Below are 18032 nucleotides of genomic sequence, written 5' to 3' on the forward strand. Positions count from 1 at the left end.
ACTGGACAAGGTCAGGGATCATGATACCAGGCTGTTGTCCGCCAGGTTCAATTGAAATCACAAGCTTTTGGAGCACTGCTTCTTGTGATTTCAAATAAACCTGGTGGACTATAGCCTGGTATATTGTGTGACAGTCTTCAATGAGCTCAATTCACTCCATCTGACATAAAGAAATACTGAAGACACTAGATATTGCAAATGTTATAGGTCCTGACAACATTCTGGCAACAGTACTGAAGACAGGTGCTCCAGAATAGCCATGCCAGAGGTGATGTTAAGGGCAATCATTCTTATCTCAAGACAGGATTTGACGAGTATGGCATCAAGCAGTCTCCTAGTTAGGATTTATACTGAGTACAAAGGAAGATGGTGATGGTTGTTAAAAATCAATCATCTCAGCCAAGAGGTTGTTACACAAGTTCCATAGGGTTATGTCTATTTTTAACTATTGACGACCTTTCTTCTGTCAGAATGTCAAAAGTGGGGATTATTGCACCAAATCCAACACTGACTCAGATACTGATTCGGTCTGTGCTCAAATGCAGCAAGACCGAAACAACATCCAGTCTTAGGCTGACAAGTGGCAAGTAACATTCACGTTACACAAGTATCCAGCAGTGAACATCTCCAATATTACAGAATTCAATAATCACCCCATTGACATTTGTGATCAACAGTCTACAGGAATAGTGCCAGAAGACTGGAGGATAGCAAATGTGGTTCCCCTGTTCAAGAAGGGGAGTAAAGACAATCCTGGTATTTATAGACCAGTGAGCCTCACTTCAGTTGTTGGTAAAGTGTTGGAAAAGGTTATAAGATATTAGGATTTATAATTATCTGGAAAGAATAATTTGATTAGGGATAGTCAACACGGTTTTGAAGGGTAGGTCGTGCCTCACAAACCTTATTGAGTTCTTTGAGAAGGTGACCAAACAGGTAGATGAGAGTAAACCGGTTGATGTGGTTATATGGATTTCAGCAAGGCATTCGACAAGGTTCCCCACAGTAGATTATTGTACAAAGTGCGGAGGAATAGGATTGTGGGAGATATAGCAGTTTGCATCAGTAGTTCACTTGCTGAAAGATGACAGAGGGAGGTGGTTGCTAGGAAATGTTCATCCTGGAGTCCAGTTACCAGTGGTGTACCGCAAGGGTCAGTGTTGGGTCCACTGCTGTTTGTCATTTCTTTAAATGACCTGGATGAAGGTGTAGAAGGGTGGGTTAGTAAATTTGCAGATGACACTAAGGTCAGTGGAGTTGTGGATAGTGACAAAGGATGTTGTAGGTTACAGAGAGACATAGATAAGCTGCAGAGCTGGGCTGAGGGGTGGCAAATGGAGTTTAATGCGGACAAGTGTGAGGTGATTCACTTTGGTCGGAGTAACCGGAATGCAAACTACTGGGCTAATGGTAAGATTCTTGGTAGTGTAGATGAGCAGAGAGATCTTGGTGTCCAGGTACACAGATCCTTGAAAGTTGCCACCCAGGTTGACAGGGTTGTTAAGAAGGCATACAGTGTATTAGCTTTTATTAACCGAGGGATCGAGTTCTGGAACCATGAGGTTATGCTGCAGCTGTACAAAACTCTAGTGCGGCTGCACTTGGAGTACTGTGTACAGTTCTGGTCACCGCATTATAAGAAGGATGTGGAAGCTTTGGAAAGGGTGCAGAGGAGATTTACTAGGATGTTGCCTAGTATGGAGGGAAGGTCTTACGAGGAAAGGCTGAGGGACTTGAGGTTGTTTTCGTTAGAGAGAAGGAGGTTGAAAGTTGACTTAATAGAGGCATATAAGATAATCAGAGGGTGAGATAGGGTGGACAGGGAGAGCCTTTTTCCAAGAATGGTGACAGCGAGCACGAGGGGGCATAGCTTTAAACTGAGGGGTGATAGATATAGGACAGATGTCAGAGGTAGTTTCTTCACTCAGTAGTAAGGATATGGAATGCTTTGCCTGCAATGGTAGTAGATTTGCCAACTTTAAGTGCATTTAAGTCGTCATTGGACAAGCATATGGACATACATGGAATAGTGTAGGTTAAATGGGCTTCAGGACAGCGCAACATCGAGGGCCGAAGGGCCTGTACTGAGCTGTAATGTTCTAAGTTCTATGATTATCATTGACCAGAAATTGAATTGAGCTGAACATATAAAATACTGTGTCCACAAGCGGGAGGAGGTCAGAGGCTAGGCATTCTGTAGCCATTAATTCACCTCCCAGCTTCAGTGTCTATCCATGATCTTCCAGGACAAATCACAAGTGTGATGGAGTACTCTCCACTTGCCCAGACAGCTGCAGCCTCAACATTCAAGCAGCTTGACACTAGTCAGGAAAAAGCAAATGTTGATTTACACCCCAGCCACACCTTCAACATTAATTTCCTCCATCTCTGACTCATTGACAGGATGCGTTGCAACAACTCACCAAAACTACTTCAACAACAGCTCCCAAACCTCCATCTAGGAGGGCAAAGGCAGTAGATACATGGAACACTACTACTTGAAAGTTCCGCTCCAAGCCATTCACCATCTAAATTTGAATAAAAGCAAGTAGGAGTTTGCAGATCCAATTCACAAATTTAGAATTCAAAACTCTTCTCAAGTAGTCAAATAAAACTCAAAATGTTAATTCTGTTTTGTTCTTCACAGATGCTGCCAGACCTACTGAGTTTCTGCAGCATTTTCTGTGTTTGTATTAGCCTGACTTGGAAATATAACAGCCCTTCCTTCACTCTCAGTCAAAAATCTTGAAATTCCACTCTAACAGCACTGTGGGTGCGCACACATCCCAAGAAATAGCGTGATTCAAGAATGCAGTTCACCACTGTCTCCTCCAGGAGGCTTATTGTCTTGATCATCACCAAATGATGTACCCACCGCTGGAATGAATAATAATAAAATGGAGAAAAAGAATGATAAGACTAAAAGATAGCCATACTTCCAAAAGGTGTGTGCAGAATGTAGTTGTACAGTGTTCTCACAAAGCTTAGAATTAATGCATTACAGAAGAAACTATACTTAGTATGTTGTCTTAAGTATCATATTATTGTAAACAAATTTCAAATTGTATCAATTATCAAAAGTCAATTTCTGTACATAGGCTAGTCTGCACACCAAATTGCAAAGATTGAATTGCTAATTGCATTGCTCAGAGTTTAAAAGAATACAATATAAAAAGTGTCGCTATCACTCTGTTTTACAAAAACCCTGTGGCACTAAGATTAAGCAAGGCAGCAAATCAATTGAAGAATTCAGAAAGGGTTATCATAAGGCTGGAAAAAAACCTGCATACATTGGTATGTGTGGGGGTGACCCCTTGCGAGGAGGATAACGCTTGCTCACGGGAAGAACTTGCATGCGAATGTTTCAACTTGAGGCAGTAATGCTACAACTACCATTGGTCTGGCTGACCAGGAACCTCTGCCTCTCTTACCAGCTATCATCATGCAAGGATTTACAGACTGACGCTCAACCCATTTGGCTACGTTATGACACATCTGTGATCATAAAGTTCAGTGTACAATCTTGAACACAGAGTTTCTGGTCCAGGCATAGCGAATACTACCACTACACCAAGACCTCAAAAGAGTAATGAGTGTTTTGGACATAAATGTGGGATCAAAACTTCACGGAAGTTGAAGATAAAAGAAAATAGAGTGCATTTCAAAACTGTGATGTTACAAGACTGTACCACAATGTCCTACAAGGCCATTACAACCACATGCAAATGTATTAAGTTGAACCTAATTACTTGTTTTGTTACATCTCACTAGGGTAGTGCACTGGTAATAAAGTCCTACTATTCCCAGAGTTGTCACAAAAACTAAGGATTTTATTGAAGTACACAAACTTTGCCAATCCCTGCCCCCATTTATCAGTCTTTCAGACACAGGTTGACAAAAAGTATTGATTATGTTCTCATGATTACTATTTATTATGAATAAATACATTCTAACTACAGATTAAAAAAAAGTTATGAACCACAGACATATACTCAACTTGTTAAACTTTTAACTCCTGATGTAAAATGAACTCTGCCTATACACATACACAGACAGACATGAAAAAAATGGGTAGTTAGGGCAGAGAGGAAAAACAGTTTAATGGTTTCTGTATACCAGGTTTGCTGAAATGATCCTTTTGGCTTGTCAGAAGCTGCTGCTTCTCAACCTTCCATCATCAAGTATGTTTACTTGCTTACAAGAGGCACAGGGTGACTGGTTCACAGAAAGGCATAAACTTATTGATTAAAAGCCACAGCTTACAGCAACTAATGTGAGGTAAACCTGCTTTATCTTATGGCTCATTGAGTATTTTACTGCAGAGCAAAGAACAGGTCCATCCTTTTATGTCTTCTGTCCAGTCACACAAGCTGTTCAGCCACCTGGAAGCTAGTCTCACAAGTATTGGCAGACAGAAAGCCCTTGTCATTGACAACTCATCATCAATCCACAGACCAATCAGCTTCTTTTTTGCCAGCCAAATCTCTTTGTACACGCCCTGGCTCCAATTCATCTGTAATTAATTTCCCCACTGCTTGAACAAACAGCATTTAAGCATCAGGTAGTTTGCCTTTAAGTTTTACAGTAATTAGCATTCCCTTTTAAATTTTCTTTCTGGCTGTGCAGTTTTTCCAAGATCAGTGTATGACAGTGAATACCAGAATCAGAAGTCAATACTGCAATTACTGTGCTGTCACCAATTGCCATGCACAGAATTTTTGAGCAGCTGCATGTGTGCATCTCTGAAGGAACACTGGCAGTAATCATTTATTTTAAAATAGTCCTTTTCCTGTTTCAGTTCACAATCAAAAATATAGAAACATTTTTTAAATAGATTGGTTGCAATACTGTTTAAAACGTTTTTATAGTTTGCTTCTATGGAAAAGTAATTATCACAACCTACAAAATTCAATACCAGTACCATGATGATATCAAATTTACTAAAATATCTGAAGTCATGTGTATTTATAAATGATATCACACCAGTGATACATAAAAGCAATAATGGAAAATAGTAACAAAGACACTTATAATTCACCCAATTTAAAATATTAAGCACAAATTGATAAACATATCTGGGGTTCCTAAACCCAATGGTGACACTGGCTAACTATCCACACCTTATTTGGATCAATTTATCTCCTACTGTTCAAACTTGGAGATGTGTACATCTTCAATTTAGTTTCTGACAAGTGTTAAGCAAAATTCTTCCAAGGAGACAGGCAACAAAATGTGATATGCTAGAGGGTCCAAAATATTATGAAGAAAAATTTTAAAAGATTACTTGAAATAAGAAAGCTAAAAAGGTATTTCAACAGAAGCATTGGATATTTGCATTTTTGTTTATGGGAAAAATCCAAAGATTTTAGAAACTTTATTTGGTGAATTTCAAGCTGTTGCAACATTCTTTATGTTCAAGTCTGAATACAAAACCTTTATAAATCTGGAGACTATGCAGCACTTTTGCCAAGATCAACATAAAAGGATAATCAGAAGTTGGAATTCTAAAGAAAACATTTTGATGATTCCAACAGCTGCCAAGCAATAATACTGTCAAATCAGATTAGGCATGCTTCAACACACTAATAGCTGGGCTCGGCTTCAGGCAGCACATTTTCAAATTAAAATGGAATTCTTCATTTTTTTTAAAAGGTGTGTGCTATTGGAAAAAAACTTGGAACCATCATTCATCGGAGAAAAACTGTCAAAAGGAAACACGAACAAGTCTGGATAGGAACAGCACACTTAGCAGATGTTTTCTGCCCAACATGGTGCTTAAGGCAATATTTCTGTAGACCTTTCTAAAGATAAAGTTTTGCCATATTTATTTGCAGTGTGCTACAAGTTACTGGATTTCTTAATTTAAGAAAATCATTAAAAAGGCAAAATTATTATTTTTCAGTAGGTAACTTGATATTCTTACACACAAGAGAATTGTATAGTTGTATTAAATTACAATGCTCAAGAATCAGGATATCGTAAAGCATTAGATTTTTCAGTTGCACTTTATAACCACACTACACATTTTCCTTTTACATTCTCAATTAAATCCACAACAAATCAGTTATACATTATGGGCTGAATAGCAGTCATTCAAGATAAAATGGCTACTCACCACTGATACGCTGTCTCTCAAAGCTCCAAGACTTCAAACATTGCTTTCTCTAAAACTGGTTTCTAAAATGTATTCTGTGCAACTGACTGTACCAAGTGAGAATACTGCAACTGACAAAGATGGGCATTCATGCAATCAACAAAATAACTAAAAAAAAAGTTTTAATAAATCAAAAACTTTATTCTAAGAGATGTGAAAAATATCCTTGATAGCATCACAAACCATATTACGCACTTGAGAGCTTTCCATTCCTCTTCAAACACTTGAATTAAAATAATATGTTCCATATTTTTCTTCTGAATGGTTCTTTTAAATAGCTGAAACAGGAAAGAACTGGCTGGCAACCACCTCATATCTAAATACCACTTCTTTGCCTAGCTCAATCACAGAGTTCAGATTTTCATGCTACACAATGAATGACAGCATTATCAGCCAATCAGCTTGGATTTTTAAGTAAAATCATCCCATATCTTATTCAAAGTCAGGTCATATGACCTTAATTCCAAATGCGATTTGTTCAGGATGAGTGCTTGAAACTAATCACAATTTCAAGGCCACCCATTTAAAGGTTTCCACCCATTTAAATGGCTGTGTAATGCTTTTGGGGTTATATACAAATAGATATTTTTTAAAAGTGCAATCTCACCAGTGATTCCCAATTGTTAAAGGGCCGGAATTCTATAATCTTCTCAGCCTTTCGCAAAGAGCATTGAGGTATAAGAGAAAGTTCATCCACTGTACCATCTTGCAAGAAGCTGACTATTTTAGTCCTGTATTCATCTTCCATCTCTTCATCTGCACTACTGTAGTCCTCATCAAGTGAGCTCTCACCACCAGAAAGAATGGATTCCACATCTTCAGAATCGCTATACTCCTTTTGAACGCTTCGACCATCTTTTAGTCCTTTGTCATGTTTTTTGCTTTTACCATCCTGATCTTTAGCTGCTCCAGATAATTTCAACTGCATTGCTGGTATCTCTTTCGGTTGCGCTTTAAAATGTGAGGTGGCACCTTTTCCATTTATGCATTTAGGCTCTGGTATACAAGGCACTTCATCTTCTAAATCTACAGAAGAAATGCTTTTTTTTAGTTTGGAACAATTCAAAAAAGGAACATAGTTTAAAATCTAATTTCAATAAAGTCGATAGACTGGTTTTAACAGAAACTATTTTATACTCCATACTGTCTTAAACTAACACAATTATGTTAAGACAGTTAGGCAGCAAAAGCCAAAAGACAAGAGGTATTTTAATTTTGATATTGAAATAATAAACAGTTCAAAAGTCGAAACTCATATGAAAACAATGTGTATAGATACTAATACATTTCAATCAATATTTTTCCTGTGACAGCTACCATCCAAGATAAGTTTAAAACATAATTATTTTCACCTAAGACACTGAACAGTGTGAACAATCTGCAGCTTTATTAAAGAGATATGGATAAGAATGCATGAAAGAACATAAATCCCCATGTTCCAATACAAATCTAGATGCATGGGAAATTTTGTTATTTACGAAGCTGTCACTCATGGATCTTTCAGAGTGCAGCTACTGAATCCACCTTAACCTCTCAAATAGCATAAAATGTCAAAGATTGCTAAACTAATTAGTTATTTTATTTATAAGCTGCATTAGGTTGCAGAACATAATTTTGTGAACTCATGATCAATTATGAACAAATATATTTTAACTGGAAAAGAAAAAAACCCACAATGTTCATGGCTGGCAATTGGTGTGTAAAAGGCAATATGTGGAACAATCTTGACAAGCCTTGGGAATTTTCTAGTTTGCCAGTTGTCAGATGTTTGGCGATTTAACTTGGTTGCTACTTCCAAGTATTTTTAAACTCACACATTCAACATCTATTCCTCAGCTTATGAATGAATAATCACCAAATTTTCTGATCAAATTGAAGCTCAAAACGTTAGTTTGCAGGGAGATTAATCACATCTTTAAAAATATGTTTAACACGCAGCTATTAGATTTTCATAAATACGCTGGACGCACAATTAATTGTCTTAAAGAATTTCATATTATTAAAACTGCAGTTGTACTAAAAAAACTGATTTCAAACCAAATGGTAATTGCAGTGTGCAAAGTACAGTTCATACACGGAGTAGCATTTTACTGCTGCTAAAACTTCTTGTAGGAAGTATGCTTACAGGTAACATGCATGTTCAGAACTCTACTGACTGGCAGTTGTTTAAGTATTAGGAATGAATGGGCAACAATATTGGCTCCTTAATGGTACAATTCCAAGTTTATAAAGTGCTCAGTTCTCCACCATCTGCCCCACAGATTTCTAGGTGGTGTGTGGGTCTGGATCTTGATGGCTCAGAAGTCTCAGAAGATTGCCAAATTCTCCTGACACTTTGCATAGTATACACTTAAATGCACTAAACATAAAAGCAAATAACCATAAAGCTAGACTTTATAATTGTACAGGGTGCTGATAAATGTACTGAAGAATTCTAATCAAAGGAATTATATTTAGCCACTCAGTGTGATAGACATTATTGGCTTTCTTCCACTAACTTCTGTGCCTTCTAACCTGTGGGCCACTTCTGCTCTGCAAAAAGGGTTCTTAAAAATATTCATAATAATATAAAATGCTTGTAAATCAAAGCCAACACAGAATGGTATTTATTCCTAATGTCCTACTGATTTATCCCTAATGGTCTACACTCAACTGGTGCTACTGTGGTATTAACATGCTGGATAACGAAACGCCCAATTATAATTCACAAAGGACAGCACAAACATGTATGTCACTATAAATCTTACATTATTATATATTTTCAAAAATGAATCATCGACTAACATGGAACATGTTGGTGCCCATAGCACATGTTAGGAGAATGACATCAATCCTCTTTAAACTCATTTCCTTGAGCTAACAAACATCAGTTTAGAATAAATATGGAAATTCAGTTCTAAAAGACTTTATTTTAATGATAAGCAAAACACAAAAGAAAAATTTCAAATTGTAAAAATGTTATAGAACAAAGTTTCCCCTTGACACCTTCAATTAGGTTTTGGGTGTGTGTGTGTGTGTGTGTGGGTGTGTGGGGGGAAGAAAGAGGGGGGAGAAAGAGGAGCCTTAATTGGCTTAGATTTTAATTAAGCTATTCTGCAAAGGACAAATCATAGAATTCGTACCTTGATTGATAAATGCCTGCAAAGCTTCCAAGGCCTCCCAAAAGGACCAGTCATGTTCTTCCAGGACGTCTCGGAGCTCCTATTAAAAGTACAGAATATGAGTCACAATCACATACAAAAACGAATCTACAAAATGAGCCACTTTTATTCTACTATGTCAATTATTATACTTTTATAGCTGTGTAGATTGCAATGATCAAATCCAACAGGGAACCTTTAACCTCACCACATATTTGAAGGAATATAATCAGTCACAAAGTACAATAATCCCATCTATTAACATACTACAGCAATTCCATGAAAAGAACAAAAAAAATTACAATAAAAGGCAGTTAAAGAAACTTCCTTAAGATGCAAAGTGCTATTGTCAGAACAAATAACATTAACTATTAATGGAGTCATTTACAACAAAAAACACCCTTCAGTCCCACCAGTCCATACCGACCATAATCCCAAAGTAAACTAGTCCCACTTACCTGCACTAAGCCCATATCCTTCCAAACATTTCTTATTCATTTACTTAACTAAAATATCTTTTAAACACTGTAACTGTGCCAGCATCCAGCATTTCCTCTGGAAGTTCATTCCACACACAAGGCACTGTGTTTAGAAAGAAATTCCCCTCATGCCCTTTTTGAATGTTTCTCCTCTTACCCTAAAAATATGCCCCCAGTCTTGAAATCTCCCACCCTGCAGAGAAGACACACCTGACTCTTACCTTATATATACACCCTCATTTTATAAACCTTTATAAGGTCACCTCTCAATCTCCTACGCTCCAATGAATGGAGTCCCAGTCTATCCAGCCTCTCCATGTAATCCAAACCCTCCATTTCTGGCAATACCCCGTTAAATCACTTCTAAATTCTCTCCAGCTTAATAATACCCTTCCTACAACAGGGAGACCCAGAACTGGACACTGTATTCCAGAAGAGATCTCATTAACATGCTAGATAATCTCAAAATAATACCACAACTCCTCTATTCAAATGTCTGAGAAATGAAAGCAAGCAGGTTAAATGCTTTCTTAACCACTATGTGATGCAAACTTCTAGGTGTCTCTGTTCTATATTACCCTATTTTTAAATATATAAGATATGTTTTTTGTTTGTGTTACAAAAATGCACTACCTCGCATTTATCCAAGTTAAAATCCATTTGCCACTCCTCAGCACATTGACTCAACCGGTCAAGATATCATTGTAATCTTACATAACCCTCTTCACTGTCCATACATACTTCAAACGTTTTATTCCACTGCTCTTATATACAAGTTATGCAGATAATTGATCATGCACAGGCTAAATGCCCATTTTTAAAATTAGAACAATAGTCAATTATCTTGAAACATAAAAATGTTTTCTCTCTCTTGCTCCAAACAAAAAGGCAAGGAACATATCCCAGCTCTCAAAAGGTTAAGGGAAACTAATGATAGAACTGATAACCCAGCTTTCCTGCAGCTATAAATCAAATTATACACTGAAGTGAATTGGAAATTTCAGACTACATATCATGATTCCTGGCAGCTTTCACTGATGATGCCAAAATGGCACTTCTCAATGAAGACGTTTATCTGGAATGGACTTCAGTTTGAAGTACCCGAATTATGAAATAGACGAGAGGTTACTGAGTTAGGATCACCTACAGGGGTAAGCAATGAAAGGGTACTTCAGAAATCAACCTACAGAAAGGACAAACATTAGAAAAACTGTTGTCTTCTTGTTGGCATAAATCTATTGATGTCACTAACTCAAGTACTGCATTAAAACGCAAGTCTCAGATGAAACAAGGCGAGAGATTTCCTAGGGTATAGAAAAAGCTATCAAGTGAGCACACGGTCCAGCTAGGTTCCAATAGTTCACCAGTCAGGTGTACAGTAATTTAACCGATAACCTGAACCAAAAGCAAATTTCACTCACTAAAAAACAGTGAACACATCTTACATTATGCATGCTGTTCTTTACTTCGCTGGTGTCAACATAATTCGATTAGATCTGTTCCTGAATGGACTTGCTTAGTAAGAACATTTTTAAAAAAAATTGGTGTTGTCAAATTCTCCATAGCACAATTAAAACTCGTAGAAAATAGGTACATTTTGAAATTCATCTTGTGTACTTAAAAGTGTGAATGAAAAAGGTTTTTATCACAATTTGAAATCACTTTTTAATAAATCACCAATTATCAATGGAAGTGCCATTGTGTGTCTCAGACTCAATCATAGCAGACTAACATAGCTAGCACATAGGTGCAGCAGGTAATCAGGAAGACTAATGGAATGCTGGTCCTTATTTCAAGGGGGTTGAAGTACAAGAGTAAGAGAAGTCTTACTTCAACTGTATAAGGCATTGGTGAGACCACATTTGGAATACAAGCAGCCGTTTAGAACACGAGAACTAGAAGCAGGAGTAGGCCAACTAGTCCATCAAGCCATTCAATAATATCAAGGCTGATATTATCATGGACTCAGCTTCATTTACCCACCTGCTAACCATAACCCTCAATTCCTTTACTGTTCAAAAACCCATCTTTACCTTAAAAACATTCAATGAGGTAGCCCCAACTGCTTCACTGGGAAGGGAGTTCCACAGATTCACAATCTTTTGGACAAGCAAGTTCCTCCTCAATTCCATCCTAAATCTGCTCTCCCTTACTGAGGCTACGCCTCCTAGTTCTAGTGGAAACAACCTCCTTGCTTCTATCTTAGGCAATCCCTTCATAATTTTACATACTTTGATAAGATACCCCCTCAGTTTTCTAAATGTCAATGTGTACAGTCCCAATCCAATGACCTCTTCTCATAAACCAACCCCCTCAACTCCAGAAACAACACTGAACCTCTTTTGCACTCCCACCAGTGCCAGAACATCCTCTCTCAAGTAAGGAGCCCAAAACTACACACTGTACTCCAAGTGGGGCCTCACCAGTACCCTTTACCAGTTGTAGCATAACCTCCCCATTTTTAAACACCATCCCTTTCGCAATGAACAAAAATAGTCAATTTGTCTTCTTAATTACTTGCGGCTCTTGCACACCAATTTCTTATGATTCATGCACAAGGATACCCAGGTCCCTCTGCATAGCAGCATGGTACAATTTTTCATCATTTAAATTGAGTAAATGTTGTGGTTATTTCTCCCAAAATGGATGACCTCACATCTGCCAACATTGTACTCCATCTACCAGACTCTTGCTCACACAATTAACCTGTCTACTTCTCTCTGCACACTTTGCTCTACGATTCATTTTAGTGTCATCTGTGACATTGGATATGCTTTGGTTCCCTTATATATGGGAAGATATTATTTCATTGAAGGCACTTCAGAGAAGGTTCACTAGAATGATTCCTGGTGTGGAGGGATTGCCTTTCCAAACAAAGGTTAAACAGGTTGGAACTCTATTCATTGGAGTTTACAAGGGTGACATTGAGACAATATAGGATTCTTAAGGAACTTGACAGAATAAATGTCGAAAGGATGTTTCCTCTCATGGGAGAATCGGAGAATAAAAGATGCCAATTTAAAACTGAGATGAGTGGTAATTTCTTCTCTCAGGGAGTTGAGTGTCTTTTGCACTCCTTGCCACAAAAAGTGTGGGGTCAGAATCCTTGCGTATATTTAAGGCTGAGCTAACTAAATTCTTTGATCAGTAGGAGAAATCAAGCATTACAAGGAAAATGCAGAAAAGTGGACAGGAAGAATGTCAGATTAGCCTATTGAATGGCAGTGCTGGCTTGGGACAGATCCATCTACTCCTGTTTCTATTTTTTTTATGATCTTATGTACTACAAAATTTCTCAGGATCCACAGTACTAAAGAAAATTTCATTTCACCCATCAAGTTAGAGCATTCAGTGCTAAAAACTGCAAGGTGACGCTCACAGAGATGTAAATGCATTACTTACAAAATTTGATCTATATATATTTTTATTATTCAAAGTGACAAAAAAGTATAACTCTGCATTATGCTTGAAAATCATTGCATGACAACTTCACATGGACTTCTAGGATCAGCAAACCTTATTCTTCAACTTAATCTGCTTCAAGTACTTTTCCCCCAGAGTTTGTGCAAAATTAACAACTCCAAAATAGCAACGATTCCATAATGATAGACTTCCTAAGTATTGCCCGACTTCAAAAGAACCACAGTGTGGAACAGAATCAGGTGTAGGTGGGAACCTCTAATTGCATCAGCTGCATCATATAGTACAGACTCTTTCAAAAGGTCAGAGTATTCAGCATTCAGTGAAATAGATTAGTTCGGAAACTACTTAATTGTGCAAGTTTTGAGATTCTGCAGCTCACATGCCATGTATATTCAATTTATGGAAATATTTTGCATTCTAATACAGTTCAATATTTGCAATTTGCATAAATGCAGTGTAGACTTCATGAATTAGTACCAATCTTCAAGTAGTTTTTTGTAAGGTTGTACCAATTGATATAAAATAGCACAGCTTTCCAACATATCATATATACTCCATCAGCCTGGAGGTTCGAAAATAGTTACATCTAATTTCCTTGAATTACAACTTCAACATGTAGGTTTTTTTGTTGTTTTTAAAGAAAGATGTTTCAAATGACAATTTCAAGAAAAGTACCTTACCTTTTTGTCTAAATCTGGAAATTTATTGTGAAGCTTTCTCAGAATAGATTCTTTTTTCTCAAAATCTTCTCCTAAATCTTGTGACGCAAGCTAAATAAAATGGCAACAGATTACAAAATATTTAATTGCAATAGGTAACAAAATTTAAAAGAAAATCAATGAATTGAATGATTATTTGAAGGCAGTTGAAAACTTTACCTGAAGAACTATTCCTACATACATGCAAAATGAATTTCGCCATCCAATGAATAAACCACAATACCTGGCCCTTTTACAACCTGTGTGCCCATCTGAATTAGTATTGGCACACAATAGACAGCAAAATCTGAAACCTTGCACCAAATCTGAAATTACAGTATTTAGAATTTAATACAGAAAACAAAATCTATTTATATGACATGCGTAAACTTCTTCAAAGTATTATTTCAATTGCCATGAAAGGTATCATTTATTGGCATACGGATGTTGGTCTGTTTTTGTCCAGGGGTTTAATAATTAATTAGGTCAATCATTCCAGAACAGTGATGTGAAACCAGTGATGTATTGGACAGCAAATGACTGCAAGGATTCTTGGAGTGCGAATGGAAGTTTATTTATTTTATGGGACTCATTAAAGGAGAGAAGAACATTGAAAGACATTAGCTTGTTACTTGGTTTAGAGTAATCAAGATTTTATTTTAGCTTGCTTTTTAGTTTAGACAGAGAAAGTCAAATCTCCCAGTTGCGCAAACATTGAAGGAAAAGGCTTGATAGTTCACATGACCAGAACTGAGAAAAAATACTTAAGTCAAAGTCTCAAGTTTAATATACAAAGGAAACAATTCCATGATTTCAGAGTAACTGTAAAGTGAATAAAAGCAATTTGGTTTTGTCATGCGTTATGAAATCTTTCAATCTGCGCTATATTTAAATAGCTTGGTTGATTTATTTTAGTTCTAATTCTGGTGTGATAAACTGGTTTATTGTTAAAACCAAATCTGCATTCTTCTGTGTGTTCCAATGAAAGACAGCAACATTCAATAATAAAAACCTATCAAATCAGATTTCATTTTGGGATTGGACAATTCTAATAAATAACATCTGCTGGGATCGTAACACAATCTCAACATAAATAAGGATAAGAGGTTGTTCAGTTATCCCAAAACTAAATGAAATGAAGACAGAAGAGAGTTCATGAGGCTTAAGAGCACGTGGTGGTCATTTGGCCAATCAAGTCCACTCCTGCATTCAATGAGATCATGACTCTGATAATCCTCAACGTGACCTTTCTGTCTTTTTCCTTATACCACAATGCAGCCTCTACACCCCTCAATAGTAAAGAGTACTTATTATTCACTCCCCTCCATGAGACGAAAATACTCATCTTGGCCTTAAATAGACGGCTCTTCATTCTGATAATATGCCCTTTTGTTTGAGATTCTCCCAGAAGAGGAATAAAGCTCTCCACATCTATCCCATCGAGCCCCATAAGAATCTTGCATGTTTCAACAGGTTCTTATAAACTGCAATGAGTTAAAGGTCCAACCTACTCAACCTCTCTTCATTAGATAACCCTTCCAAACTCAGGATTCATCACTGGACTGTCTTCAATGTCAGTTTATCTTTCCTGAGAGAAGGGGGCCAAACTTGTTCACAGTATTCTAAGTGTAGTCTAACTAGTGTTTTGTATAGTTTTAGCAAGACTTCCCTATTTTTGTACTTCATTATCTTCGAAATAAAAGCCAGCATTCCATTTACCTTCACTACTATCTTGTGAAATTGGATGCTAGCTTTTCGTGGTTCATACACAAGGACCCCAGATCCCTATGCTGCAGCTCTTTCCATGTAAATAACATTCCGACTCCCTACTCTTCCTCACCTCACCAAACCCAAGCCAGAAAGTAAGTAGGCGTCTCAGCAGAAATCACTGCTCATTTTGACTAAGAGGAGCAGAAATTCCTTCACTCAGAGCACTGTGAATTCTTAGAAGTTTCTACCCAGATGGCTATTAATACTTGGTCATCAAGTACATTCAGGGCTGATTTGGGTAAAGATTTGAACACTAAGGAAATGATGGAAAGGTAGAGTTTAATGATAGAAACATTTTGAGGTGCTGTTGGTTTATTCTTTTTAAACATTGCAGATGGGCTTCCAAAAAATGCCATAGCCCAACCACTAACTGATTCTGCAATGAAGGTTTATTTCCAAAGGAATCTGAATATATACTGGATTTGTACTGGTCCTACATCTTACACACAAAGAACACTGGCTTAACGTGCAAGAAGATGGTGCACTTCAAGCAACTTCAATGTTGCAGAATCATCGAATGGTTACAGCACAGAACATTCTGCTTATCATGTCTGTCAATTATCCGAAAGATAAACTCTACGGGTTCCATCCTCTGCCCTTTCCCTATAGTCCTTTTTTTTCTCCACTTGAGGGGCTCATCCAATTCCCTTTTGAAAGTCATGACTGCATATGCCATCCTGCTTTAACTATTCAGGCAGCAAATTCCAGACTGAACCACTAACTGCATAAAAGCATTTTGTGCCAGTTTTTTCACCGATCACCTCAAATTTGTCTCCTCTGATTCTCAACGTTTCAGTCAATGGGAATTTCTCTCCAGCTACTCTGCTTCGATCTCTCAATTTTAAGCACCTCAAATCAAATCCATGTTCAAATATCTCTTGTAAGAGGAGCACCAGCTCTTAAATTTGCCCATGAAACTGAAGATTCGCATCCCTGAAACCATTCTCACACATCTTTACTGTGCTCCATTCGAAGATTTCAAGTTCTTCCTTAAATGTAGCTCCCAGAATTGAATACAATGCTTGAGCTGCAACCGGATTAAAGTTTTCCAAATATTCATCTCACTTTCTGCTTTTTGGGGTATCGTATTCCATCAATTAAAAGGCCCAAATCCTGTATACTCTAACTGCTTACTTGACTTGCTCGGCTACTTTAGACGAATTGTATATATAACTCAGGTCTCTGCTCCTAAACCTCTTTTAGATTAGTGCATTTTACTTTTTACTCCTTCTTCGCATTCCTTTCACGAAGATGCATCATTTCATAAAGCTTCCAGGTCAAACAATGGAACAACCAATACTTATCACCAAAACGACGTACTTCAAGATTCACAGGGCTCCACATCAACTACCACTTAGAGATGCACTAACATTAGAATTTAGTTTACGTGCTATTTTCCCTGGAGGGTCAGAGGCTGAGGGATGACTTTATAGATGTTTATAAAATCAGGAGGGGCATGGATATGGACCTGCATATCAATCTGCCCTTCCTTTATCACCAAGTCAGGGAATGTATCAGACACCAAGGTTCAACATCAATTTTATTTTAGATTCTGCAGACCATTTATTTACCTATATGGCCCCTTTAAATTTTTGCACAACTTTGTGCATGATAAGTAATTAGTGGTGACTTGTGGATGCCCTACATGAGGATTTTTGTGCAGCCACAGAGCTTAATGGAACATCACCAAGGAGCTTGAACAAAATGGAGGTTATAGACTGCAGTGGCTCCAAGCTATGTCCTTTATCATTGACATTCTGATGAATCAAGTGGTATGGCAGTAGTCGTGCAGCCCAAAGTTTTAAATTGACTTGCCACAGCAACAGTGGCTAAATGAGCACAGCAGATTTTAAATATTCTGATGATTCACTATTCAACTCTTTTCTACAAAGGCTCAGTCAGCACAGTGATAGAGCCTGGTTAGAGCAAATACAACAAAAACAGTCCAAACATCAGCCAAAATAGAATAGTTTGCTTGGGGAGCACGTGTGAATGCAACATGCACTAAAACACTGTGGCTGCAGCAGTGCTAACTGCTGAAGCTGTAAGCTCAACTTTTAATTCAGGAATACATAACTACTGACTGTTCCACACGCCAAAAAAACTTCTGAATATTTTCAGAATAATATGTGTCCACAGATTTTGACAGATCAGTTTTTCCAGCACTGTGCGCTTATTTGACAAACCAGATTAATTATGGTAATATTTTGGAGTAACTCAGTGCCCAGACAAACCAAATGGTGAAAGCAGGACTTGGAATCCCACTACAGATTTCACTAATACAACGCTTGATCTATTAATCTAGACATGCATGACCATCTACCAATCTTGAGACATTGCAACCTCAGTTTCAGCAGGAGGAGATTCA

At 37.5% G+C, this 18032-nt stretch overlaps 1 protein-coding gene across 3 annotated transcripts in view; it reads right to left on the reverse strand.

Moving 5' to 3' along the window:
* LOC140485584 (SWI/SNF-related matrix-associated actin-dependent regulator of chromatin subfamily A containing DEAD/H box 1-like) overlaps window positions 1–18032 on the reverse strand; it is a 125630-nt gene that overhangs the window by 68503 nt on the left and 39095 nt on the right. For 2 of the 3 annotated variants that reach the window (XM_072583854.1, XM_072583855.1), the window contains 3 exons: window positions 13877–13966; window positions 9277–9355; window positions 6762–7180 (listed from right to left, as the gene is read on the reverse strand). In XM_072583854.1, the coding sequence (XP_072439955.1) occupies window positions 6762–7180; window positions 9277–9355; window positions 13877–13966 (588 nt within the window). Of the gene's footprint in view, window positions 1–6349; window positions 6685–6761; window positions 7181–9276; window positions 9356–13876; window positions 13967–18032 lie in introns of those variants that run through there. The other variant, XM_072583856.1, reaches the window with a different exon arrangement.

This window comes from Chiloscyllium punctatum, chromosome 14 (assembly GCF_047496795.1).
Source record: "Chiloscyllium punctatum isolate Juve2018m chromosome 14, sChiPun1.3, whole genome shotgun sequence".
Classification (NCBI taxonomy): Eukaryota; Metazoa; Chordata; class Chondrichthyes; order Orectolobiformes; family Hemiscylliidae; genus Chiloscyllium; species Chiloscyllium punctatum.